Raw genomic sequence first — 27,092 nt, 5'->3', positions numbered from 1 at the left:
GATAAAGTCCTATTTCTTCATTTTCCTTGACTCTCTGTGTTGGTTTCTGTGTGTTAGATAAAACCACCTCTCCTAGTCTTGAAAGGATGGTCTTGTGTACATGAAGCTTATCATTTACCTATGCCCTGGCTCTTGGCTATTTCTCATACCTTTGTGATCTTTCAAGCAAGCTTCTTAGTGCCTCTCAGTAGTGGAGGGTGTACCAGGACCTGACAGTGACCTAAAGGGGAGGATCTCAGTCAGCACTTAGATGTATGCTGATTGGAAACTGTATTGTCAGACAGCAGCTTTTAAAGTATGCAAATAGACCTCTCACACCATCTATCTTCTAGTCTTCCCTGTATCTGCTCTCTTTGCACTGAGCCTTGGGGCGATAGTTATAAACTGTTTGCTACTACTGTCCTATGGGATCCACAAGCACTGCTGGCCAACAGAGCCAGGTGATCAAGAGGTATTCCCTGGGCATCAGCCACAATAACTGGGGTACCAGATGTTTGCACAAGCTTATTTCCTGGAGGTGCTGGTGACCTGGAGTGAGGCAGAGGGAGAGCACAAAGATGGTGCCTGCCAGCCTCCATGGTCTCTGGAGAGTACTACAGTGAGTCTCTAGAAGTGTGTTAAACTAGAAGCCTGCCCTTCCAGCTAAAGCACTTAAAATAAGCAAACAGGCTCGTTTCACACAAAGACTGGCATGTTTCAGTATGTCGCCTCTGTGCTAGGCCTCGGGGGATTAGCTAGTGAGTCCACACAAGCCTGTAACAGACTGCTTCTCAGGTGGCACTGGCCCCGTGGGCCTCAGGGATGAAAGCCCTGCCAGCTTTCCAAGCTGTGTGTTTTGGGGGCCCATCTCTCAGGCCAAGGCCTTAAAAGTTGGGGCACCAGCTGTGGGGTCCAGAAGTTTTCACCCTTTTGATCCTCAGGGTGAAACTGTTAGGTGTGAGTTCTCTCCTGGTTATGTCACTGTGCCAGGTGAGGTTTAAGGTAAATCATGTCTCAGCCTCTCCAACTCATTTCAATGTGGGTTTTTTTCCCTCACTCAACTGATGTGTAAGAGTTGCTTAACTAGATTCTGGATTTCTTTCATAGGGAATTGCTTTGTATGTAGCTGTAGATTCAGTATGTTCATGGGAGGAGGCGAGTTCTGGAGCCATCTTGTACTGGAAACTATTCTTTTTATAAAACTATTTTACCTCAAATAAAATGTTTGGAATAGCAGCTGTTTAAAGAAGAATTTTATATCAGTAGTTAATTAACATGTAACAATTTTTTTGGTAAACATTAACAAAGACCTTTTTGAATATGATTACCAGTTTTCAGGACAGCAGGCTACTAAGTAATCCACTCAAGTGACAAGATAATGCAAGCGTGTGGTCAAGATATTACATTCCTGGATTTAATACTGCTATGGGCCAGTTTGGCATCAGCCTCCATCCATTATTCTGATTTGTTAACTCTCATAAAATATATCCAACTGCTAACAAGGGAACTGGGCAGCAGTACAGTTGACCCTTGAATAACATGGGGGTTAGGTGTGTCAACCCCCAGCACAGCTGAAAATCCGTGTATAACTTTATAGACTGCCCTCTGTATCTGAAATGCTGCATCTGTGGATTCAACCAACCACAGATCATGTAGTACTATAGAACCTATTTATTGAAAAAAATCCACATGTAAGTGAAACTACACAGTTCAAACCTGTGTTGTTGAAGGGTCAACTGTACAAGAACTTAAGGGCAAATCTAGTATTAAATATAAATAGAAATGACTCAAGCCAGTGAACCACTAACATTTTATATATAATCACTTACCCTGGTGGTTGACCTAAATTTTCTTATCACTCGTACTGAAAACAAGATTATTCACCAGAAGAATTTGGGTACATTTAAAGTTTTGGTCTACATGTGAAGTAGTATACTAACCTGAAAGATTATTTCCTATTTATCTTCAGAATCAATTTTATCCTGCAAGTACTATTACAGAAAATTTAAAATGCATTTTGTTAACTTAAACTTTGTACTGTTTCTTATATAGTCATGATGGACTGAATATGTCAAATTTAAAACATTTATCTTTTGATAAATGTTGGATGGCAGTTTGATGGCAGACCTAAGGAAAAAGACTAGACTACTACACAAAAATTGTTAAAATGGTTTAAAAATACTACCTCCTCATTAAAAACTTTCTTATACTAATAAGCATCTTTGTAAAAATGTATCCCATAGGAAACAACATAGAAATTCTTTTCTGTTAATTATATACTTCAAATTCCTGTTTTGAATACTGTCAGAAAACAAAGGATACATTTAAAGAAAACCTTACAATATTAAAATAATTATACAATAATCATTTCATTTTATTTTTTATCTTAATCATATGCTTTAAATGAAAAAGACAGGAAAATGTTAAACTCTGAGAAACTAGAACAGGCATCATTAATGCCCACAACACAAATTCCAAATAGTTTCACATAGCCACATACTCAAATCTAGCTGCCTGATAGAATGCACTCTGGTCAGCTAGAAATGATGCTGTTACCTAAGGCTGGTTGCACACAAAAATGGTGTTGCTAAGAGAAACGGCATGTTTTACCTAGTACACCAGAGGTGCTCTACCGTACTAACTGGCTATTAAAACCTTTAATTCTGCCAGCTGTTTTCAAATACCCAATGACACTGATGTAAGTGCAGAAAACTTCCTGATGTATGTTACTTGTATGATACATATTACTTGATGTGACTCCCAGGTAGCCCTGGCTTTTGACTTGATTCCACAGGCACATACTTAGGCCCAGTTACAGGATACAAAATATTTACTACTTCATTTACTGCCTAAGATGTTTCTCAGCCAGTAAGTTTGGAATTCTATTTATAGGTAATAGTATAGTATAAGCTTGTTTATGGGTTCTGTGTCAGAACTGTGAATTACAGACACTAAGGAGATGGGGACTATGCCTTGGGTTTACTTTTGTACACTCCTAAGTGTTCAGCACAGTGGTACTCACATAATTGTGTACAAGTTCAGTAAATATTTACTAAAACTTCTTTTAGGCATTCCATTTTGGAATTTTTATAGAAACAAGCCAATTTTGAAAATTCTGGGCTTTGAAAATTTAATAAATGAAAGGCACTTGCCATTACTGATAACTCAAAAAGATGGTGTAAAATTAAGGTCAGAAGTGGTAACATGTGTAAAGTGGAATTCAAGATAAGAAATTAAAATATAACACTAGATATAATATGGGAGAGAATATGAAGAATAGGGTTAGACTTGCAAATGAAAAAAAAACCTAATTTTTGGATAAACTGCAGTTGTAAATTAACCTTTATGAGGAAATTTTGGGGAATGCGGTAAAGTGTTATTTAAAAAAACCTCTCCCAATATAATAGAACAATTCAAATAGGTTTTTAGGAAAACTTAAGTTAAAAAAAATTACTGACCTCTTTTGATCAACTGGGATTTTTACTATTCCATATACTCTGAATTAAAACTAAGTAACTACATGTTACAATCTTTTGTTTAAATGCAAAGAAAAAAATTTGAGTTCTTTGAGTCTGAACAACTAAGAAACTAAAAGATCCCATCTTTATTTATATACTGGATTTTCTTATAAAAATAACCGCAGTTATTATGCTAATATTTATCTGAAAATGGCAGCCTCCAACAATAAATAGTTGGAACAACCACAGTATCATTATAAGCTACAATGAAACCTGCGAAGTTATTTTTCTACTTGAATGATGAAGATTGTTAAAGAGTGAAAAACCACAACTATGAAGGAAAAAAGGCAAATGTAAATAAATGATAGTCCAGAAGTCAAAAACATCAATCTTTGAAAACTGCTTCAAAAACAAATTACTATCACAGGGAATACTTTTACAAAAACAACTCACAAAATACATGAACACTGTATCTTTAAAACATAGAACTCTAAATATTTGATATATTTGGGATACTCTACAATGTAGTTAATTGCTATAAATATTTTTTCCCCTCACATATCTAGGGATAGAAATTGATAAGATTTGTTTACTTACTGTTGCAAAATTTTTTTCTCAAATGTGAAAAATTAAAATCAATTCTTCAACCTTTAGAAAGGAAAGAAAAGAAAATGAAGAATCTCTTCACTATAACAAAGCATAAAAACAGGTCATCTTGTTTACTTTCCCACACTGAGCATGTTTTTTAAATGAAATATATCGTCAGAGAATCAATTTCAGCGAATTTTTAGATGAACAGAACTGAAAATCAAGTTCTTTTTAGGCCAGCCACAAAACTTTAAGTAATCAAGTATACTTTGTATAACTTAGGATGTATAGATCATAGAGCGTGCTCATGTTTGAGCCAGCCAGCCTAAACATCTTTCCAAGGGTCAGTAATCTGTGGCCCATAGGCTAAACGTGGCTTGTAGCCTATCTGTGTATGGCCCTGAGCTAAGAATTGTTTATAACCCTGTAAAAAATGTAAAAACCAAATAAAACAAAAACAAAGAATATGTGACAAAGAACCATATATGGTTTACAAAGCCTAAAATATTTACTATCTGGCCCTTTACAGAAAAGTCTGCAGACCCTTCATTTATACCAATGTTGTACAGAATTCAGGCAGTGCAATTACAAGTCCAAGGCAATGTTCATTTATTCCCATCAAGAATGCAGTTAACATTCTGAAAAGGTGTCTTCTGGTATCATCTGTCAATTTCTTTTTTCAGATTTTTCTTCATTTTCAACATCGTTAAAGTTCATCCTACAATAATAATGTAAAAATGATTGATTCTTTTCTCTTTCAACATCTAATGTTAAAAGCAGGGTGAAAAATTATAAACTGACCCAGATTTTACCTTTTTAAAAATACTCAATATTCTTATTTACTAGATCACCACATGAAATATACCTTGTCGTTGTAACAGTGGAAAAAGGGTATCTCACAATTCTTACCTGCCCATGGTAGATAATACAAATTATACAGTTTACCACACTTTCAAAGTCATATTTTGGTATGCTTTTTAACTTAATTTCAGTTATGATATTCTACTTTATGACTAATGTTTCTGATTTTAAATGTTTAACTTGAGATAAGCCACAATTTAAAAAATAAAACATCTTAAGAAAATGAGAAAAAATATTTCTGTTCATTGAAATGAAGAAAATAAAGTTTCATAACTATCTCTTTCCTATCTTTTAGATTTGGGTATAATCTGATTCTTGAGAGAGCTGTAAAGTTTCCTGTACTGGGGTCTGTAGTTCTAATACGGCTCTATGAAGCCAGATGTCGCCAGCCCTCTTCAGAAGCAGTGCTGTTCTTGTTTCCTTTCACCTTAAAGAGAAAGAATCCAAGAAATGTAATATTTGTGTTAAATTCCATTCAGAAAGCACTCCGGCATTCATAAACTCTTTGGTCTGTTTCTAAGTATGTCACAGAATGACACTGATTCAAAAAAAGGAAAAAATGAACAGACAACAGCCCTCTTAAGAACAGCAGGAAAGAGCTTGCACTGCTTCTTGAGAGATTAATAATCCAAGGACGGGCCAAGATGAACCAAAAACAAAAGAAAACTTGCTATCCAAAATGTGTTTGAGGCTCCAGTATATTTATTCCTAAGAATTCATGCTTTTACATTTGAATAAAATTTAAATAATTTATGGCCATAGTTGTTGTTTTTCTGTTACATGGTTTTACTTGTCCAAATTTCTAAACATATCAATGTTTAGTAGCTACATCCTGATTTGCCATATTTTCCAAAGAAGAAATTTTTAACTATCTTTTACTATTTTTTGAAGCATCATTTATGGATACATATAATGTATAATAAGAATAAATTTAGATGTTTGCCAAAGTCAGCTCTAGATTTAGTCCTTACCTTATTTCTCTTTCCATGATTTTGGAGATTTTCCAACTTTTCATATAGTAAGGTAGTAATCTCTTTCGCATCTCTGGAATCTATTTGCTCTCCCCAAATAGTTCTCTAAAATTAAAAACACTCTTCTTATAACATTTAAGTATCTAGTGAAAACAGGACATTTCCATCTTAGAAACTTGATTACATATTCCTTAAAGTTCCTAGTGTTTAAAACTCAAATTTCCTCAAGGAAATGCTGCTGCAAAAGCAGTTAAACGGTAATTTACCTGAAATAAATACTAACAATACTGTTATGGAAACATGTAAATTAATTCCTTGGTTAATACGCATTGCTAACTCCAGATGCCTCAAAATATCCAAACTGTATAAGAAAAGACGTCCCCAGAGGATTCCAATCATTCCAGTCTAAAATCACTGCCCAAATGCAATAATGGAAAGTAATGTGTATTTCCTGGTTCTCATCTGTCCACAGCAGGAAGGTGGCTAAAAAAGTAGGAGAGGGGACAGGTCAATACATTCAGGCCTGCTTTTTTTGGATCTGGAGCTATTTATCTCCTTCTTCCTGGTAGGAACGCCAAACTGTATGTGAGGATTTTGTTTTTGTGTGTAACTGCCCACCTGGTTTGTATTTCTCACTTCAAACATTATTCTACTTTGGCCTTCTTGTCTGTTGGACTTTTGGACGTCACCCCTGTGTTTCCATTTGGATGGGGATATTTTGGGTCCTAATCTTGTCTTCTGGACACATGGTAATCTCATATTCTGAAACAGTTCCCTATATGGCCTGGTTAATTCTATGCTCATTATACTGACAATTAATATCATTCTACCTGAAAAAGATCCCTATTTACGTCAACTATTTTTCAGGTTTCTGGGAATTAGAAAGCTAGGGATTCCAAAGGAATGAAGATTCAGGCTCTGGTATAAAGCTCCTTTACTCTCATTGAGTTTTGTTTACCCCATACTGTTCTTAAGACAGAGGTAGCTTCCTCATAACTCAAAATCCTTCACTGAAAAATCTAGATGTCTGACAAGTCTAGATTTCAGAAATTCATCATCTAATTTCTTTAGCACTATTTCAAAATATATTAAAATCAAAAATATGATATTCTTTCTCAAAGGTATATATTGAAGTATTTGAAATTATTTCAATATTTTACCAGAAAACATGGCAAATATTTATTTTATTACAGTCCTATTGTCAAAATGTCTTATTTTTTACTTGGGAAGATGGTAAAGGTCATGGGTCCCTCCAGTTAGCAATTATACCAGCTAAAAGACATATACTTTTGTATCAATGACTGTAGAGGTTATCACCTGAATTTTAAGACCTACTGGTAGATGTCTATTTTTTTTTTGGACTGGGGAAAAAAAAAAAAAGCATATTGTCAGTGGCCCAAAAAAGAAATTATGACTACATCAAGGAACTTGACTAACTTAGACTAACTTTTAGTCTAAACCACTAATAAATATTCAAGATAAATACTCAGGTACTTAGGATATTTTTTAAAGTATTACAACAGTATTCTCTTATTATTTTTTCTTTCCTGGAAAAACTAAGTTTAAAGTAATATATGTTAATTCTGTAAAAGTAGGAAATACAAAAACTTCACAGAAAATAATTACCTTGAATTCTACCACCCACAGAAACCTACTACTAGTATTTTGGTATGTCTATTTAATAGTGTCCCTATTCATGAGTATAAAAATTTTAAGGCAATGGAGATAATATCAACAGTGAGACAGAAAAATCTTTTAAAACCACTCGGTGTAAACATGAAAAGAAGCTTGTTTCAGTAACATGCAATAAAAGAAGGCATGACAAAGGGAAAGAAAGTAGAAAAAAAGCATTACTCAGACTAAAAACAAATCTTTTGAGTGTGGTCTGCTAAAGGAAAGGCACACAGAGGAAAAAGCCTATACATACCTTTGCCCTTTCGTACGGATAAAATCTAACAGTTGGATAGGCTCTGATACCAGCTTTCTGGCAGGTTTGGGCATAAGCTTGACAGTCTACTTTTCCAGCTTTCACTTTGCCTTTAATCATCTGAAAAGAGAAAAAGATGCTTTGCCATTTCTTTGGCATATACTATTTTGGCAACCACAAAGCAGTATGATACTAAAAATTTCAGATATTGATAAATCTAAGACACGCATAAATATATCTTCAGCATATGTACACATGATCAAAAAAGAATTCCTTGTGTAAATTGTACTGGTTCCTCCAGCTACCACTCTGCTTCTCTTTCTTTGTCCCTTTTTTGAGCAGTTAATTCTTTCATCATTTCCTCATCTGTTCATTATCAACACATTTCAGCTAGCTTCTGTTCTTACAGCTCCCTCCACTGAAACTGCTATAAGTTCCCCAATGACTCTTTTTTGGCTGAACTGAATGGACCCATCAGTCTTCTTAATGGGCATCTGACATTGCTGACCACTCCTTTCTTTTTTCCTTCTTGCCACTTACCACTACTGTCTCTTGTCTATCCTACTCCTCTGGCTAGTCTTCCTCATTTCTAGCACGGGACCTCCTCCTACACCTGCCCCTCACATTAAAATGTCCAATCACAGTTCCATCTTTCATCAATAATTTTTTCTGCTGTGAAAAATCTCCCAGGGAGATTTTATACATCTATATGCTGCTGAACCCCACCCTTCCCCCTTGATTAAAGTCAGCTATGTATACACTGGCCTGCTTCTCCTAAATAAGCCCCTTAGAAACAACATTTCTAAAATGAATCCTATCCCCTTAAGCTGCTCTTCCTTTTGTCCTACTATTCACTTAGTCCAAGCCAGAAACTAGGGCCATCCTAGACTTCTTTTCCTCTCACATTTATCACAAACTAAATCTATTTATTCTTATCTACTTGTTCCACTCTTTGTATCACCACTGCCCTAATCCTGGTCCAGGTTATCACCTCACTTCAGGATAATAAAAATATCTTTGTTGCCTCTAGTTTTGTCCCCAATGCTAGGGTACTTACAGGTAGACCAGGACACCAGCAAAGCTGCATGCAGAATCAGGTGTGCGCGCGCGCACACGCACACGCACACGCACACACACACACACAGTGAAGGTCAGTGAAGTCTTGTCAACTTGTATTTCAGTTATAGAGGACACCATATTGCTTCTGGTGCTCTGCTCGCTCTCTCTGGCCTTGTTGGCCCATGTTCAGTCCATTCAATGCCATCCTTCTAAGATATAAAATGGATCCTGTCATATCCAGCAGTTTTCCTCCAATGCGTATATAGAATACATGCTCAATAGCATGAACTTACTGAGGAAGAGTGTACAAACTTCTTGCCTAATTACTGAGCCTCAGTTTTTGCCACTCCTGTTTTTTCTTTATCTCCTGGTAATACTGGACCAACACTGGAAATACCTGGACATGTTTCACGTTCCTAGTTGTGCTGTAATTCTCATCTCAAATGCTAACCTTTCTGTGGAGCCTTCTGTCTCCTCCTGGCATGACCCTGACCTTCTTTTTCTCATATTCTTGCTCCACTCTAATTTCACTACAGCAATGATCCGCCTATTTATTTATATATGTTTATTTAAATTTTATTTTCCCACTAGATTAAAATCTTCTTAAAGACATGGAATTGTCTTTCCGTTTTTTTTAGCCATAGTATTTAGCATAATGCTTTTTTACCTGATACTCAGGATTCGCTGAATGACCTAAATACTTTTCTGCAATATTCAACATATAGCTGCATTACAAAATATATAAATAAGTTTTTTTTAGCACTTAATGAATAGGAGAGTAAAACATTTTTGTTAGAATTATTGGAGAAAAAGGAAGCATAAGAGGAAAAGAAGCTATGATAAGTAGAAAAAAATGAACAGCCTCTTATTTTTAAGGACCAGTCAATAACTAAAACAGTCTTTCACAACTCCATAGGAACTCTGAAACCCCTTAGCTAAAAAATTCCCATGGCTTGAGCTATTCAGCTTTTGTTTTAGACTGGTGGAACTGGCGCTGACTTTTCATTCTAATGAATGATGAATGTTCTGTAGCCAAAGGTAAAGTTCCTCGAGTACAGAGGTGAAGAAGCTATCAATGTGGATTAGGTTATTAGCAGGACTACTATAATACAAACACCAAAACAGACTGCATTCAGCTTAATTTTGAAAGTATTTACTGAGTTAAGACACTGGGGTTACAGATAGGTAAGACATGTACTGTACTCTCAAGAAGCTCATAGTTTTATAGAGGAGACGGGTATCTAAATATATAGTTGACATGCACTGTGTAAGTACACTGATGGAGTGCGAGATACCCAGGTGACAATGATTAACTGGGAAGGGCAGAGAACACAGAAATGCCACTGAAGCTGGGTTCTGTAGGATAAGGAGGAATAAAATCCAGATGACCAAGGTAAGTAAGGAAAAGGCATTTTAAGAGAGCGAACAGCACGTACAAAAAGGTACTTGGTTCAGAGAACCTGGAGTACTTTGTTGTGCCTGGAGTATAAGGTGTGAGTTCAGGGAAAGAGATAAAGCTGAAGAGGTCAGAAGGCTCAGATTAGAGACCTGCAGTCAAGGATGTACTTCAAGAAATGTGGTTAACATGAAGGCAGAGAAGGCAATATTTCAGAAAGATCATCAGGGAGGAACTGAAGAAGGTAGACTGGCCAATATGAGACTACTTAAAAGGCACATATGATTAGCCTAGATGAGAGATGATGAAGGCTTGAACAAAGAGGCTAGCAGAGGAGATGCACAGAAGATGACAGATTTGAAAGGCATTTGGGAGACAGAACTGACAGGATCTAGTGACTGCCTGGAGAGCAGCCGAGTAACGGTGTCAGAATGGAAATAGGGAACAAGTGGAAGAAATGGCTGTTATGGTTAGGTAGATGACGTCAAGCAAGACAGGTTTTACTAAAGAAGGAAGAAATCTACTGCAAAGATTAGTCACAGAAATGGAACAGAGTTTTTTAAAATTCAGCGGAAACTATTTTTAAAAAAACTATAAATACAATTTTTATCTAATAAAACATGCATGTTACTCCAACTTATTTAAGTAGATGGACAAGACTTACCCTAGCCAAGAGCTCAAACTCTGGAGCAAAGTTTTGGCAAGGTCCACACCAAGGAGCATAGAAATCAATCACCCAATGGTTTTTCCCTTGTAAAACTTTTTCATTGAAACTCTGAGGTGTTAGATCTATAGATGCTTGAGGTAAAAATCTGTGGTAAAGGATCAAAATTATTTTCCATTATACACAACCAAAGTAAACATCTAAAATAGAATACTGCAAATCTTTCTAAGTTAAAAAATGACTTCAAAGAATGACAATGTAATAAAGCACAATCTTGTCCTGGTAAATTGTATTTCTTCACTAAGTACTTTAAAATGTGAGAACCTTAAACAAGCCCATAAATTTAGCTACAGATGTGAGAGGAAGGTAAGCAGCATTGACTATAATTTATACAATGATACATATTTTGATTACTCACCCTAGACCCCAGATTCTTAGGGAATAAGCATCCCTATTCCAACCATTGTAACTACTGAAAGAAGAAAAAATATGTAAGCTGTAAATGGTATTTTCTATCATTAGATATGTTCAGAAAAACAATCTCACTGTAGCAATTTAAAAGGTAAGTTTAGCTGATTGACTTCATCTAGCATCTTTCTCAGACACACTTAGCTACAAATATTGCTTTTAAGGCTTCCCAAATATGTTTTTCTTTAGTCTGATGTCTTTTGTGCTCCAGACTTGAATGTTCAGCTGCCTGCTGGACATCTCCCACAGACCCATGCTAACAGTAAAACTCAAAATATCCAATGCTTTAATTTCTGAACCTTTAGTTATTGCTGTCAAGTTCTTACCCACTTTTTTAAGACTCACGTCGAAAGCCAGCTCATAAATGCAGCCGTTCATGATTGCCTCTCATAGCTGTGATCCCTTTCTCCTTCGAAATCCATGGTTCATTTTTACTTTTTAAATAGTATTTATATTCTGCCTTGCATTTGAGTTTCTTACCTGAAATGTCATGAGGTGTTTTGTAAACAGCATGGGCACTAAGACAGACCTGAGTTCAGACCCCAACTTCAAACTTTAGCAGCTGTGTGACTTGGGAAAGTTATCTAACGTATGTGAATCAGTTTACTTATCTGCAATAGTCGGAAGGGTAACAATTCTTATTTCTCGTGGTATATGTGAGGACTAGCAGAAATAATGTGAGCAAAAGCATCTAGTATAGTACCTGAAACCAAATAGGGACTTAATAAACGTTCTTCCGCTTCTTACTTTCTTCTTTACTAGACTGTCAGCTTCACGATCATGGGACTGTTCTGACACTTTTCACCTTCTAAACTTCTCATTACCACACTATCTTAACATGGTGAGCTCCCCAAAATATTTGGGGGTTTAACTTTTAGTTACTTAGGATAACTTTTAAATTTTAACTGTGTAAGTAAATGATTATATAAATGTCTTCAGATTTTAGAGAACACTTACTGATATTGATAAGCGTTATTTGATCTTTGGGGAAAAAATCTTATCTCAGGGTATCTCCGAACATTTTCTTGGGCACAAAAAGAATGATATTGTTGGCAGTCTATACTGCCCACGTTGATCAGTCCAGTTAACGTCTATAAAACAAAAAAGATAAGTAAAATATGAAAATGAATATATGTATGCATATACATGACTGAGACTGTGCTTACATCAGAAATTGACACACTGTAACTGACTGCACTTCAATTAAAGAAAGAGAGATAAGTATAACAAAGCAATTAGAATAAAATTACCTCCATAACTATTTTATATGTTTATAATGGAGAAATCATCACTATGAGATGATTATATTAATTATTAGTGATTTTCAACAAATAAAAATTGCAAAAAGCTTAAAACATAATAGAACATTTATAGTAATGAACTAGAAATCTAATTTTTATAGTCAAGAATTTATGTCAATTATTTCAGATTAAATAACTGATTTTGTTCATCTATTACACTGGGAAAATTATGTATTTCTAAAACTCAAAGTGTTAGAAACCAAGAATTAGTGAAGTTCTTTGCAACTTTATTTCCAAAGAATTACTTTTTCAAATGGAGACATGGGTTGCAGGAAGCATACTGAGTCATGCCCAAATTAAAAAATTTTATTGAAAAGAGCAGAAAATTACATTATCATAAATGTTAAGATACTAGAAATAAATTTAACTCCTGGTTTGTTCACTATTTATCCTACAAATAAATATAAAATATAAGTGCATTTTCCATTCTGGTATTTAAATAATTTTTTCCCAATCTTTTACGATTTACAACAATCTATTTGCAGGAAATTAAAAAATCTTTTTCATTGATCAAGGCCATTTTTTTTTTTTTACTTTAGAGTCTCACAATACAGTGAAGAAACTCTAAAAATGAAAGAGTAGAAAAGAATTTTAATATGAAATAAAGGGGATCTTTGGGTTGACATTGGCAGAAATTCAGTCAAATTATGTTCCAAGTGACACAGAAAAAGAAAAAGCGTAATTATTCTATATCAATTCATATACCAGACAGAAATAGAGCTGAAATCTAACTGGTATATAAAAAGTGATCACAACTGTTATTAAGTGATAATCTAGAGGTGGGTTCACGCATCTCAATTTCAAAATAACTGTTAAATAAACATTCTCAGTAAATGTTAAGATTTATAGTAAACTATTTTACTATACCCGGGCCATTCTTTTCCATTCTGGCATTAAGACTTGGCATGGATGACACCATGGAGAATAGAAATCAACCATCCAGACTTCATCATGTTTTCTCTGTTTAACTAGTTCAGTGAAAGTGGTAGGTGTCAAGGAGATCACAGAAGGATTCATAAGATCCTAAAGAGAACACAGCTTTTATCGTAACAGATATAAAAAAGGGTAGTTCATATATTCTTGGCACATTGTTGGTATATGTCATCTAGAAAAGTTCTTGTTTTTGAAAAATCAAAAGATACATAAGGATATTTAAAGAGAATCTATCGTGAAATATTTTAAAAAGCAAGAAATGATACTTTATTTTTAAGTTTGGATTTTGCCCATCAGTCTTCTTAAATCAAGGTGTATTTTCTTATTTCTATGTGTCACTAAAATCATTCTAGGTAGAGAAAAGAGGAAACTTTAATTAAGGATATGGGTAGATGAGGCAAGAGATCCAATAGTTGGCCAGATGTCTACATAGGCCATATTCTTTCTGGAACCTGTAATTTGGTTGGAAATGACCCTTTACTTATTAATGGAAAGCCTAAAAATTCCATTTTTCTGACATTCTGACTGGAGATACTGCACGATCTAAGATTATTTGCTCCAAATGCTGTTTTAACAGAGCTTCAGTCTATCATGATCGAGTACTACTAATGGAGATGTTAGCTTCCCTGGGGAAACTATAAAAAAATGACACACAAAAATCTGTTACTCTGGAGGAGGAAGAGATGGGAGGGACAGAGAGCAGAATGATTACTGCATGGATAATAAGCTAGAATTGTTCATTTCTTCCTTAGGAGGCCCTGTAACTATTTTAGTCAATTAAGACTATTAGGAAAAAAAAAAAAAAAAAAAGAGGAGATGGATGCTATAGATGTAGAGCACTCCTGTGCTAATGACACAGCAGGCGTGGCAAAAGCTGCCTAGGCCTGAAAAAGCCCTCCGCTGCCGGCTGGACTAACACTGCCCTTAAACACACATTTCTTGGAATTATCCAAGAATGGGGCTCACTGTTACCTCATCTATATGGGACCTGAAAGAAATAATCTGCATTAGTTCTATCAGAGAAAAAAGGGAAAGGGGAGTGACAAGGCTTTATGTAAAAGTTATAATTTCATGTATTCAATAAATAACTGTGTCCACTAAGTACAAGGCATGGTACTAGGTAACAAACAAAACATGTATTTGCTATAAACTCTGAGAATAAATCTATAATAAGAGTAAAATACTAGAAAATTTAAAAAATTTTGTCAGAAAAAGAATAAATCCTACTATTAAACATTATTAAATGTTCATACAAAGTGTATGCATATATGGAAGAGTGTATACCATAGTCTGTAACTTAACATACTTCTACAAACTCCAAGATCTGTTCAGCAGAGTGATGTCCTTCGTACTCATGAACGCTGGACTGGTTGAACACCACTGTTGTTGGATAAGCCTGAATGTTATACTGTTAGGAATGAGAATACAAGTTAAACAAAGATTTTATACATTTTACCTATTTGTTTCAAATTTATAACCAGTTTACCTTTAAGTAACAACAACAAAACTGTAAAAACTCACTGCTAAAGTGGCTACATTTTGCAAAGGAAATAGATTTACAATTGTACTCCTGAGTACTTGACCCTTATTACGCTACTCCATTACTCGTAAAATCCATAGGCACCAAAACTCTGAGAAGTGAGCATGGGTAACTATGAGCTTAGTCCTTTTCTACTCTCCTGAACCAAGGTGGATGAGGCTGTAAAGAGCGGACCAATTTCTAGCTTAAGTGTTTTTCTGAAACCATAACAAAAATTCCAATTTGTCTAGAAGTAGAAGAAAATCAAGGAAATAAAATAGCAAGAATAAGGAAATAAATTAATAGTTCATGTGTACACAACCATATTTTTGGTTAAAGAATTATGAATCATGCTCTAGGAGTGTAGTCACTTTTTATTCTTTGCTCAAGACAGTTTTTATGGTAAAAAATACTGTAATTTCCTCCTCAGAATTAATATGCACACACTAACCCAGAAAGCATCTCTATTTTAAATTTTTATTTACTTTTTAAAATGTTATAGAGATCCCTGTTTGTGGATTTGCTGGAGCTGAACTATGCATCCTCAAAGTTGACAATCACTGCTTAGCAAATTGGAATCTTTGACTAGGATTCAAAAATAATTTTAGAAAAAATTATAGAAACACTTAATCTTTTGTAAATGACTGCACATAACCAATTATATAAACAAAACAATTTTATCTAACATTTGACAAGTCCTTACTATGCACTGAGCACCCTTTTAGCACTGAAACATAGTTTCTCATCTGTTCCTCACAACAATTCTATTCAAAAGCAAAAATTACTAAGTCAACTTTATAGATGAGAAAACTGAGGTACTGAGAGATTAAGATGACTTGGTCAAAGTCAACCATTAGTGAGTAGTGAATCCTGGCCTCTACTCTGAGTGAATTTGATTCAAGAAGTTTCAAATCTTTACATTTTACTTAATTATCTATAGGATATTAATAGTGGTGGCTCTATTTTTAGCTTTTTGAGGAATCTCCAGTTTTTCATAGTGGCTGTACCAGTGGCTGTAGACTCCCACCAACAGTGAAAGAGGGTTCCATTTTCTCCACACCCTCTCCAGCATTTATTATTTGTAGACTTTTTGCTGACAGTAATTCTGAGCAGAGTGAGGTGATATCTCATTGTGATTTTGATCTGCATTTCCCTAATAATTAGCAATGCTGAACATCTTTTTAATAGCCTGTTGGCCATCTGCTGTATGTCTTCATAATAATAATTACTGAAAGTCATCAGATATCCAGTGTTCAAGTTTCCCCAACTGGCTTTTTTTGCAGTTGGTTTGTTTAAATTGCATCCAAACAAGGCCTAAACACTGCATCTGAATGATATGTCTTTTTAAGTCTCTTTAATATCTTCTGTTCTTTCAATGTTTTTGTTTAATAAATTGGTATTTATCCCATAAAGTTCTCTACATGCTAAGATTTGAGGTCTGCACACGGTGTCACTTAACATGTCCTTCTGTCAATGGATTTCTTATACACTGGTATCTGAAGGCTTGATTTGATTTAGGCTTTTGCCCCTCAAAAATATTTTATACATGGTATTACATACTTTCATCGAGGTATATAATTTCCAGTTCTTCCTAGAACTGAAGAGTGAGTATTTATTAACCTAAGAAAATTTTTTTTATGTAAACAAAGGTTTCAAAAACCTTGTTTGTTTTAATTTCCTTCTATTAATTATACTTGGAAGACAAAGTAAAAACTATGGAGTGACAAAAGGTAGTATTACATTTAAAAAAACCTCAAAGATCTTAAATAACTGGAAAATCATGTATTTTATCAAGTCAACTCAGTATTTTTCTGAGTTTCATAAATAAGACCATATCTACATTGAACCACATATAGTCTCTACATTTTAATCCCATCATAATTTTATATCATTTTGTTGAAGTTACTTATTGAAATAATTTATTACTACTCTAAATGTAGATGTACATTTCAAAGTTACTTTACTGCTTTAACATTAGACTGCCAAAAGGTCTCTATTTTACAAAAACATTATTTAGAATAAATTTTTTTATACTTTGCCTTACCATGTTACAGAGTCCCTCGTGAACTGTACAATCTAATGTACCAAACTTAAGCTGACCATAAAGATGCTTTGATGCTTTTCGTAACTCTGGCAATAAAGCTCGACATGGTGGACACCACTACAAAACAAAAAATATTCACAAGCACTGAACCAAATGAAATAAAAAAAGACATCATTTTTGCAACAAGCAATATTCTAAGTAAGATAAACCACAACTTAGCTGTAAGTCTTATGCATTTATATACTTAATACTTGGAGGCGCAGGTATATCAGTGCTCTCTTAGAGGCAGTATGTGATAGTGGCCAAAACTGAGTAACACGTTTTTAATATTTATGGTTCAAGGTTATCTAGAAAATGTCTTTTTGCTGTGACAAGACAAAATATGACAACACTGAGATTTGACAGATAAAAATAACTTACAGGGGCAAAAAAATCAACAAGCCATGGTTCTTTGTCATTGGCAGGAAAATTTTGAGGTCCAAGTGTGGTAACGTGAGAATTAACACTTTCTTTGGCAAAGGCAAGTATATCATATAGAATCTTCTTTCCTTTGAAATCGAGAAAGAGAAAAATTAAAATTTACATTCTGCCTTTTTATCCATAGAAATACTTCAAAGTTTTTATACTTGAAATATTGAAGAGAAGAAGATACAGTTATGAGCAAACTGATTTTGAGGTTTTAACGTTCTGAATACTACATACACAGTTTGCTCTGTCAGGAGTACCCTTGCCTTTACTGTTTCTTGGAGGATCAGATAAAATGTTCAGATCTCTTTGTAAAGTTCCTTCATCCTTGCAGGCAGAATAACTTCCTTCTAGTGTTCTTTGAGTTCTTTTTCTTTACCTGACTACTGTTATGGCCTAACTCTTAAATCTGTTTCTTCGACCTAGCCTTTTTATTTTACAAATTCGAAACCTGCTTTACCAACTACCCAGTGGAAATATTCACCTGGATGCCGTATACACATTTCAAAGATAATATACCCAAATAAAAGTTGAGTCATTTTCCCCAAACCTGCTCCTTTTTTTCTCACCATCCCTACCTCAGCAATGGCATTACCATCTACTAAATGCCTAAATAAGATTCCCCAGGGTGATTTCTGCCTGCCTCCTTTGCCCTTTTACCAGAGCTCCATCCATTCTATCTCTTACCATCTCCAACCTCAATTTTGGCTCTTGCCTAAATTCCATCTGACCTACTGAAATAACCAAGCTGGTCTTTCTTTCCTGTCTTCCTTAACTACACTTTCTACATTGCTGCCACAAACAAGTTACAAAAACATTAAGTTGATCATGTTGTTCTCCTTGCTTCAAGGCCTGTGATGATTTGCTGCTGTCTAAGAATATACTCCTTGGTGTGGCAAATAACAGCTTTCTTAGGACCAGTACATAGTCCATTTCCCCAGGTTCCCTCTGATCTGTTTACTCGATAGTCAGTATTAAGTCAAGCACCTACGATGTGTCAGGCCCCATTTAAAATGCCGTAGGGCATGTTAAATATAAGATATAGACCTTCTTCTTAAAGAGATCACAACCCAGTAGAAGAGAAAGAAACGTTTTCATAAATACTTAAATAGAGTGATAAATGACACTACATTCTCCTGCTTTCTCCTTATTCTTTAGCTGCTACTGCTTGAATTTCTTTATGAATTCCTCTTTGACAATCCCTTAAAAGTGATCCCTGGACCCTGATCTTTTCTCTTCACTTTTAGTCAAGCTCATTCTCCCAAGCTTTAGTTACCATTGATATGATGATTCTCTGTTGATTATCTGTATCTACAGTTTCAGCCCAAATTCCTCTCCTGAGGCCCAGGCCTATACTCAACTGTGAACTGGGGGTGTCTACTCCATGTCAACTCCTCCTCACTGAATGGTGCCATCAGTCACTCAACTGCCAATTCACCAAGTCAGAAACTTGGGCTTCCTCTTATTCCCCTACATCTAAACACAATCATCAAGTTATACTGATTTTGTATTCTTGGTATTTAAAAAAATCTGTCCACTTCTCATCCACATTACCGCTGTTTAGATAAGGCAGCCATCTTTTCTTCTCTTACATAAATGACTGCATCAGACTTCTATCTGTTCTCCCTTCCTCCAATTTTACTTTTATCCATTCTAGGCAGCCAGTCACCTTCCTAAAATGTAGAACTGCTTAAATCATCTCTCTACTTAAATCTATGAATGCCTCTGCTCTGCCTCTAGGATAGAGTCCAAATTACTTTACCTGACAGATAAAACATATAATTTGGACCCCTGGTGCCCTCTCTAGCCTCAAGTCTCATTCCTTTCCAAAATTCAACATTAGAGCTATCCTGAAATTCTTGCTTTCTAAAAATAAATGAGGCTTTCTATCTCAGAGTCCAGGAAAACATTTGTTGGTTCCTGTGCTTGGCATGTGCTTGACACATCTTTATTTGGGAAACCATTACTTCTACTTTAGATCTCAATGAAGAGATTACCTTCTCTTACCTCAGAAAATTATTTTCTTTTTGTTCTTCCTCTGTGTAACCCATACTCATATCTTACGGTAGCCAGTCTCTAAGACTGCCCCCAATGATCCCTCATGTACTCATACCACTGTTGTACCAGGGTTGGTGTGTGTGACCAACAGAATATGGTGGATTTGACAGTTTATCTTGTCTAAGGTCAGATTATAAAAGATTGTTGCTTTTGTGTATATGTATGTGTCTCTATCTGATTGTTCTGGGAGAACTGAGCAGCCTTAGAGAGAGGCCTGTGTGGTGAGGCACTGAGGCCTCCCAATTATCTGAGTCGGTTTGGAACCAAACCTGCCAGCAGTCTAACCTTCAGATGACCAGAGCCCTTGCTGACCCTGATCGCAACCTCATGAGAAAACCTGAGCTGGAACCACTGGGCCAAGCTGATCTCAGATTCCTAGACACCAGAAATTGTATGAGTTAATAAATGTTTACTGTTTTAAGCTGCTAAGTTTCGGGGCAGTTTACTACTCAGAAACAGATAACACTCCTTCAAACATTTTAAAACTTGCCCCTTTACGTGTCCGTTTCTCTACATAATGTCCTTTTAAGATAGAGATTAAGTATAGTTCATTATATCCTACTCCCTAGTATTGTAATTGGCACATGTTTTATGCTCAATACCTATTTAAATAAAAAATAATACAAGTTATGTTATAAAGATAGTGGTAACACAAAAGGAAGTACTTGGGTATTCATGGTATATTCCCAAGGAAGAAAAAGCTTTAAGCTAAGTTTTGAAGGGTGATTTAGAGTTTACTGAATATTTTTAGGGGCAGGGAGAAGTAATTACAATGTAGGAGACAGAAAAATCTTGTGTGAAGGCACAGAGGAGTGAAAGAACGTATTTTTAAAGATCCATAAGCAGCTGATGCTGATTATTTGGAGGGTAAAGGTGGGAGATGAGGCTGGGAATATGGGCACAGGCAGATAGTGAATGCTCCCTATTAATTTAACAACTGTTTACTTAGTTCCTACTATGCACCAGCATTTTAGGTGCTGGAAATACAGTGGTAAGCAAAACAGACAAAGTCACTGCACCTATGCTAAGGAATCTAAAGGGTATTCTAAAAGAGATCAGGAGATTCAAGGCAGAAAAATGAGTGAATGTTCTAGGTATTCTAGGGTAATAACTCTGCAAATAAAACAAGTAATTAGTTGTAAAGAGAAAATGCTACGAAACAGAAAATTGTACTGAAAGATATTATAGCAGATGACCAAGACAATAAACCTGAAATGAGGTAGCAACAGAGGAGAAATCTATGAAATATTTCAGAGGTGAAAAAGAATAGAATTCCATTATTAAAACTTGGGTCATTTCGAGCACTTTCAGGAGGCGGCATAGTTCAGCATGGTTACAAAACTAGGCTTTGGGTATATCTGGATACAAACTCTGCCTTTACCAGTTACTAGCTGTTTGTCATGGGCCAGTTACTTCATCTTCCTGAGTCTCAGTTTTCTCCCTTGCTGGACTGTTGTGAAGATAAACATGCAAATACAAAATATGCAAAAGCCTTTAGAAAAACATCTGATTTATAAGAAATACTGAACAAGCAGTAGTTACTGTTAAGTTTATCTTGGCAAGTCTTTGCTCATAGATCCTTCAGTCTACAGGGCCTCACCTGATTTTTTTATTTGCTTTGGGAAACTTGAGCATTCAAATGTCACCTCAATTCAAACATCACCACCTCCTGACCTCTACTAGGCAGAAGTTTCTTTATTTGATCCTATGATTTATACATAATGGTCATTATAATGTTTTCCATATGTTCGTACAAATCTCCCTCCTCTCACCCTCACTAGATACTATATTTAGTAGTTTGTGTGTCTCTTTTGCTACATATGACCTTTTTCAGGACAGCCACGATGATGTATCCCAAATCATAGGAATTGAAACTGTATTTACATACTGCAGGGCTAAAGCCCCAAACAAGCTGAAATGTAGAGATTTAGTTATAAATTCAAGAAAGATAAAAACACAGTTAATGGAGGTGTTTGGTTGTCTAGTGTTGTTGGCACACTTGAAACTGTATGTGTTGCTTGTTTTTGTCAACAATCAAGACCCTTACATTCCTCACTAGCCTGATATATCCTGAGTTTTTGCTGAAATACTGATCAAAATATTGGGTAGAAAAAAGGGATTTATTTTAAAAAGAGGAGGGAAGATAAAACTGTATGTAATTCAAAACATTTTCCCACAAAAACAAATTTACTAATAAATGAGTGAAGTTATTTATAATAATCATGTCTATATAAAACAAGGTAAAAAGTACAAATAAAAATTACTATTTGAAAATGAAAAAGTTTTTATCATTTTTTTCCTTCTTACCATGATGAATTTCAAATTCTTTGGTTCCTTGTCCTTTGAATACTGCTAGACATGGCTGAAAAACATAGAGATTACTACAGACGTCTGGTGCAGAGGCACAGTCAAACTTGCCAACCTAAAGTGGAAAGAGAAGGTTCAATCTGCTGAAAACAAAATCTTATGCATTCAATTAAATATTCATAAAGATAATCCAAAAATGACACTGCTCTAATAACACACCTTCTAAACGTTAAGTTAATGGACAATGAAAATAAGAGACAGAAATCATTAGTTTACATTTAACACTGAAACTAAATTAAGTTTAAAAAAAAAAAAAGCCTCCTAGAGATTTCAAAATCCTGAGGAAATTTCCAAGAAAATATTAAGTGCTTTAAGAAACCAACCCTTCTAAAAATGTAGAGGGTATTACATAATCTTGGGATGGGCAAGAAAAAGAACTTCTTAAGACCCTAGAAGCAGAAATAATAAATAAAAAGGTTGACATTTTTATTCAATATGGAAAAAAACCTAGCAGGCAAATGATAAACCAAGAAAAAATATTTGCAGCATTTAAGACAGAGGATCCATTAAGAAATAAAAAGATAAACATCCCATCAGGAGAAAGGAAATGGGCCAGAGGCATACACAGAAAATAAAGCAGAAAGCAAATAAATGAAAATGAGTATTACTAACATATCACTTCTGGCCTATCAGAACAGTGCTGATTATAATGAGTGATAATACCAGGGTTGGCATGGGTGTAGTGAAACGGTCACTCACATGCTGTCAGTAAGAACATAAACTGATACAAACTTTCTGGAAGACTCTGGTAATGATGATAAAAAACTTTTAAGAAAATATGTAATCTTGGTTCAAAAATTCCTCATACTGTATTTTTGCAGTATATATTTTTGATATAAAAATGGAAACAACTTAAAAGTCATCGGTAAGAGAGGATTTGTTAACCAATGACAGGATAACCATACAGAGAAATGCTGCTTAGTCTTTAGGATGATGACTGATACATACATATACATTTCCATACACACATATACTATACTGGTATATGGAAAAATTTTTACCACTGAATGGAAAATTTTACAAGAGAATACAGTAAATCCACTTTGATTAAAAAGTATATATATAAATTTACATGTGTGTATCTATCATAATGGCCATTACAATATGCATATATGTGCACACACATACACCCACATACCATACCGCAGTTAAAAAGTTTAAAAGGTTATACAGTAAATTCTTAGTAGGTTTATAAACAGTGATGAAAATATGGGTAATTCATTTTTGTGCTTGTTTATATATCCTAATTCAAAATGAGCATGAATTACTTACATAACGAAGTAAGACTTTAAGAAAGGGAAAGCTACCCTATTCTATATTATACATTGCAGTAAAACTGTGTAATACAGATTTACCACACACCAACTACTCAAGAGAAATGAAGGTTAAATATTAACTTTTAATAGAGAAAAAAAAAAAAACAAAAACAAAAAACCCACAACAGAAGAACAAAAGCATTTAGGGGTTTCTTAACCTAGAATTTCAAATAAGCATTTTTGTTACTTAAAACATAATTTTATGTATTAAATTAAGAAAGCACACAAGCATAAAGCTAGGCAGAATATATTTTTCTTACTTGTATATGTTCATTTTTAAGTAGAGTTTTTAGTTTCTTCAACTCGGGATCATTTGAATTTTCATTTTTTCCAAAATGAAAAAATAAGAGCCACCGATGATGAGCCAGACGATCCTTAAAAGTGATTTTAAAAAGAAGTGATAAAAAAAGAGAAATGTCAGAGATGGGAAATCCTGAGTTCTAATCTTTGTTTCTTTGAGTTAATTTTAACTATCCTACCCATTACTTCAAAATACTGTCTAAAATTCAGACCCAGCCATATTCTTCTTTTGTAGTTTATCTGAATAATGCTATACACATCAATTATATAATATTACAGAAAGAAAAGAGTCACTAAATTATAAAATTTAAAGTGGACGACTGTGCCAAGAAAATACATGGTTTTTAACTACAGCTAAACAGCTGAAAGGTGAAGAAGTCAAGATTTTTCAGATTTAATGAAAATTCTGGGATCAATAAGAGGAATAAAATAACTGATTCTACTATAAACTATTCTGAAAGTTGCTTAATTCTCAGTAAACAATACAAATAGTCCCGTAAGCGAGAACAAAGCTCCAGATCAGATCCAAAGTTGCACTTAGTGATCAAAATCTTGCCTTTTCTGGTGCTCTTCCTGAAGCCTTGCTTCAGAATTAGTTAGGTTTTCTAAAACCACAGATCCATCCTGAAGTCGAAACCCCAGCAACCCTAGCATAGCAGTTCAACCTAGATCAACTGACATATATATAATCCTCTGAAACTGCTACTCTCTTTGAAATGAATAAAAATGCTGATTTTAAAATGTTAAATAAAATGTTAGGATATGAAAAATATCCTAACATTTATTACTATTATTAATAAAAATATTACCTCTAGTGTGTTTGCTGAAAGTAGTTCAAAGTCTGGAAGATTCTGCATTATTTCCAAATATATTTCTCTAGCATCCAATGAATTAAGAAACTAGAATAAGAGAATCATATTGTAATCTTTTAAATCAACATCCATTTATTTTAGTGTTTTTTTCAGTTTCCAGAGAACTTTTAAGAAAACAAATCACGGAAGTTAGTTTTCAAGCTAATTATTCAAATAATTACCTTCAAAAAATAGTATATCATATTTACTTTGGCAATTATCAAAAAGTTGTATAACTGGGTGGTTTCTTAAAAATAGTGATGTGAAATGAATTCCATTATTAGGTGTTTCATTACTGGAATTTTCTATTAACTGTGCTGTGTATTCTATGATAATCTCACAATAACCTGGAGTGACCTATGACTCATGAGGAAAAGCTGTATTATGTTCAGTTTAATTTTAATGCTAACCATATTTTACAGAATGCCAAAGCTTTAAAAATTCTTTAAAAATTGTTAAAACACTAGAATATTTAATGATCCAAGATACTTTATACTCCAATCAATAACCAATAGGAACTGAGATAAGAACAAATTATTGTTGGAAAACTGGAACAGACCTTATTTATTACAGAGGTTTTCAGAAACAATGTCCAAACACTAAACTACCTAAGAATTTTAGAGAGTAAAATGTACTGATAAAGATATATTTAAAATATATTTTAGATTTAGGTCTCTTATTTAAAACACAAACCACTGAAATAGGCACATTTCAATTCTAACAAATCTCCTTTATTTCTATCTATATTTTATCCTCAGCATATTTGTCTCATAAAAGTTTCTCTACTGGTCTAATTCTCAATGAAGCAGCTTCTATTATAAAAAGCTCAGAAACAGTTACATCAAAAAAATGTATACAGGGGTTGATGAAAAGTTTATTGTGTATCTTTAATTATAAACTACCTAATAATTCAAATATTATTTAAAAGACCTAAAACTCCATTAAAAATGTGTAGGAACTACTACTCTATTCACAGCTTTTAATAGTGTTTGACAGGAGAATAATCATATGGATAGAAACAGTATGTATTTCATAAGAGAAAACTCAGTTTTTCTGCTTAAAAAAATCTATACACACCACATCAACAAAAGAAAGGACAAAAAAAATCACATGATCATCTCAATGGATACAGAAAAAGCATCTGATAAAATTCAATATCCATTCATGATAAAAACTCTTACCAAAATGGAACATATCTCAATATGATAAAAGCTATTTATGACAAATCCATAGCCAACATAATACTCAATGGTGAAAAGATGAAAGCCTTCCGCTAAAATCTGGAACAAGACAAGAATGCCCACTCTCACCACTTCTATTCAACATAATATTGCCACAGCAATCAGGCAAAAAAAAAAAAAAGAAATAAAAGGGATCCAAACTGGAAGAGAAGAGGTAAAAATGTCACTATATGCAGATGACGATACTATATATATAAAACCTAAAGACTCCACACAAAAACTACTAGAGCTGACAAACCAGCTCAGCAAGGTAGCAGGACACAAGATCACCATAAAGTAATCTGTTGCACTTCTTTACACTAACAATGAAATATCAGAAAAGGAAAGTTAAAAAAAAATCCTTTTGAAAATTGCATCAAAAGAAATAAAATATTTAGGAATAAACCTGACCAAGGAGGTGAAAGACTTCTATGCAGAGACCTACAAAATATTGACTAAGGAAATTAAAGATGACTTAAAGAAATGGAAAGATATCCAAGATCTTGGATTTGAAGAATTAATACTGCTAAAATGACCATACTACCCAAAGCAATCTACAGATATAATTCGATCCCTATCAAATTACCCAGGACATTTTTCACAAAACTGGAACAAATAATCCTAAAATTTATATGGAATTTATAGGGAATCACAAGACTCCGAACTTCCAAAGCAATACTGAAGAAAAAGAACAAAGCTGGAGGAATAACCCTTCTAGACTTCAGACTAAATAGAGCTACAGTAATCAAAACAGTGTGGTACTGTCACAAAAACAGACATATGGGTCAATGAAACAGAATAGAGAGCCCAAAAATAAACCCACAAACCAATGATCAATTAATCTTCCACAAGGGAAGCAAGAATATACAATGGAGAAAAGACAGTCTCTTCAACAAATGATGTTGGGAAAGCTGGACAGCTACATGTAAATCAGTGAAGTCAGAACACTCTCTCACACCATACACAAAAATAAATTCAAAATGGCTTAAAGACTTAAACATAAGACACCATAAACCTCCTAGAAGAGAAGACAGGCAAAAACATTCTCTGACATAAATCTTAGCAATGTTCTCCTAGAGTAGTCTACCAATGCAACAGAATAAAAGCATAATAAACAAATGCGACCCAATGAAACTTACACGCTTTTTGCACAGCAAAGGAAATTATAAACAAAATGAAAAGACAACCTAAGAAATGGGAGAAAAATATCTGCAAATGATGTGACTAACAAGGGCTTAAGTTCTAAATATACAAACAGCTCATACAACTCAATAACAAAAAAACATAAGCAACTCAATTCAAAAATGGGCAGAGGACCTAAACAAACACTTCTCCAGTTAAGACATA

At 34.3% G+C, this 27,092-nt stretch overlaps 1 protein-coding gene and 1 long non-coding RNA gene across 2 annotated transcripts in view; one reads left to right on the top strand and one right to left on the bottom strand.

Annotated features, from left to right (window-relative positions):
- LOC141577724 (uncharacterized) overlaps positions 1-27,092 on the top strand; it is a 76,910-nt gene that overhangs the window by 37,247 nt on the left and 12,571 nt on the right. The gene's annotated exons all lie outside the window — the stretch shown is intronic.
- DNAJC10 (DnaJ heat shock protein family (Hsp40) member C10) overlaps positions 2,333-27,092 on the bottom strand; it is a 47,966-nt gene continuing 23,206 nt past the window's right edge. The window contains exons 11-23 of the mRNA XM_010960005.3: positions 24,484-24,573; positions 23,635-23,748; positions 21,999-22,113; positions 17,589-17,716; positions 17,169-17,285; positions 14,912-15,013; positions 13,540-13,695; positions 12,329-12,462; positions 11,322-11,375; positions 10,904-11,051; positions 7,785-7,904; positions 5,858-5,962; positions 2,333-4,743 (exon numbers count right to left, since the gene is read on the bottom strand). Coding sequence (XP_010958307.1) covers positions 4,732-4,743; positions 5,858-5,962; positions 7,785-7,904; positions 10,904-11,051; positions 11,322-11,375; positions 12,329-12,462; positions 13,540-13,695; positions 14,912-15,013; positions 17,169-17,285; positions 17,589-17,716; positions 21,999-22,113; positions 23,635-23,748; positions 24,484-24,573 — 1,395 coding nt within the window. The 3' untranslated portion in view covers positions 2,333-4,731. The remainder of the gene's footprint in view (positions 4,744-5,857; positions 5,963-7,784; positions 7,905-10,903; positions 11,052-11,321; positions 11,376-12,328; positions 12,463-13,539; positions 13,696-14,911; positions 15,014-17,168; positions 17,286-17,588; positions 17,717-21,998; positions 22,114-23,634; positions 23,749-24,483; positions 24,574-27,092) is intronic.

The sequence above is a fragment of the Camelus bactrianus genome, chromosome 5 (assembly GCF_048773025.1).
Source record: "Camelus bactrianus isolate YW-2024 breed Bactrian camel chromosome 5, ASM4877302v1, whole genome shotgun sequence".
Lineage (NCBI taxonomy): Eukaryota > Metazoa > Chordata > Mammalia > Artiodactyla > Camelidae > Camelus > Camelus bactrianus.
Note: the sequence above shows the minus strand (reverse complement) of the source record. Positions and strands in the feature narration are given on the sequence as shown.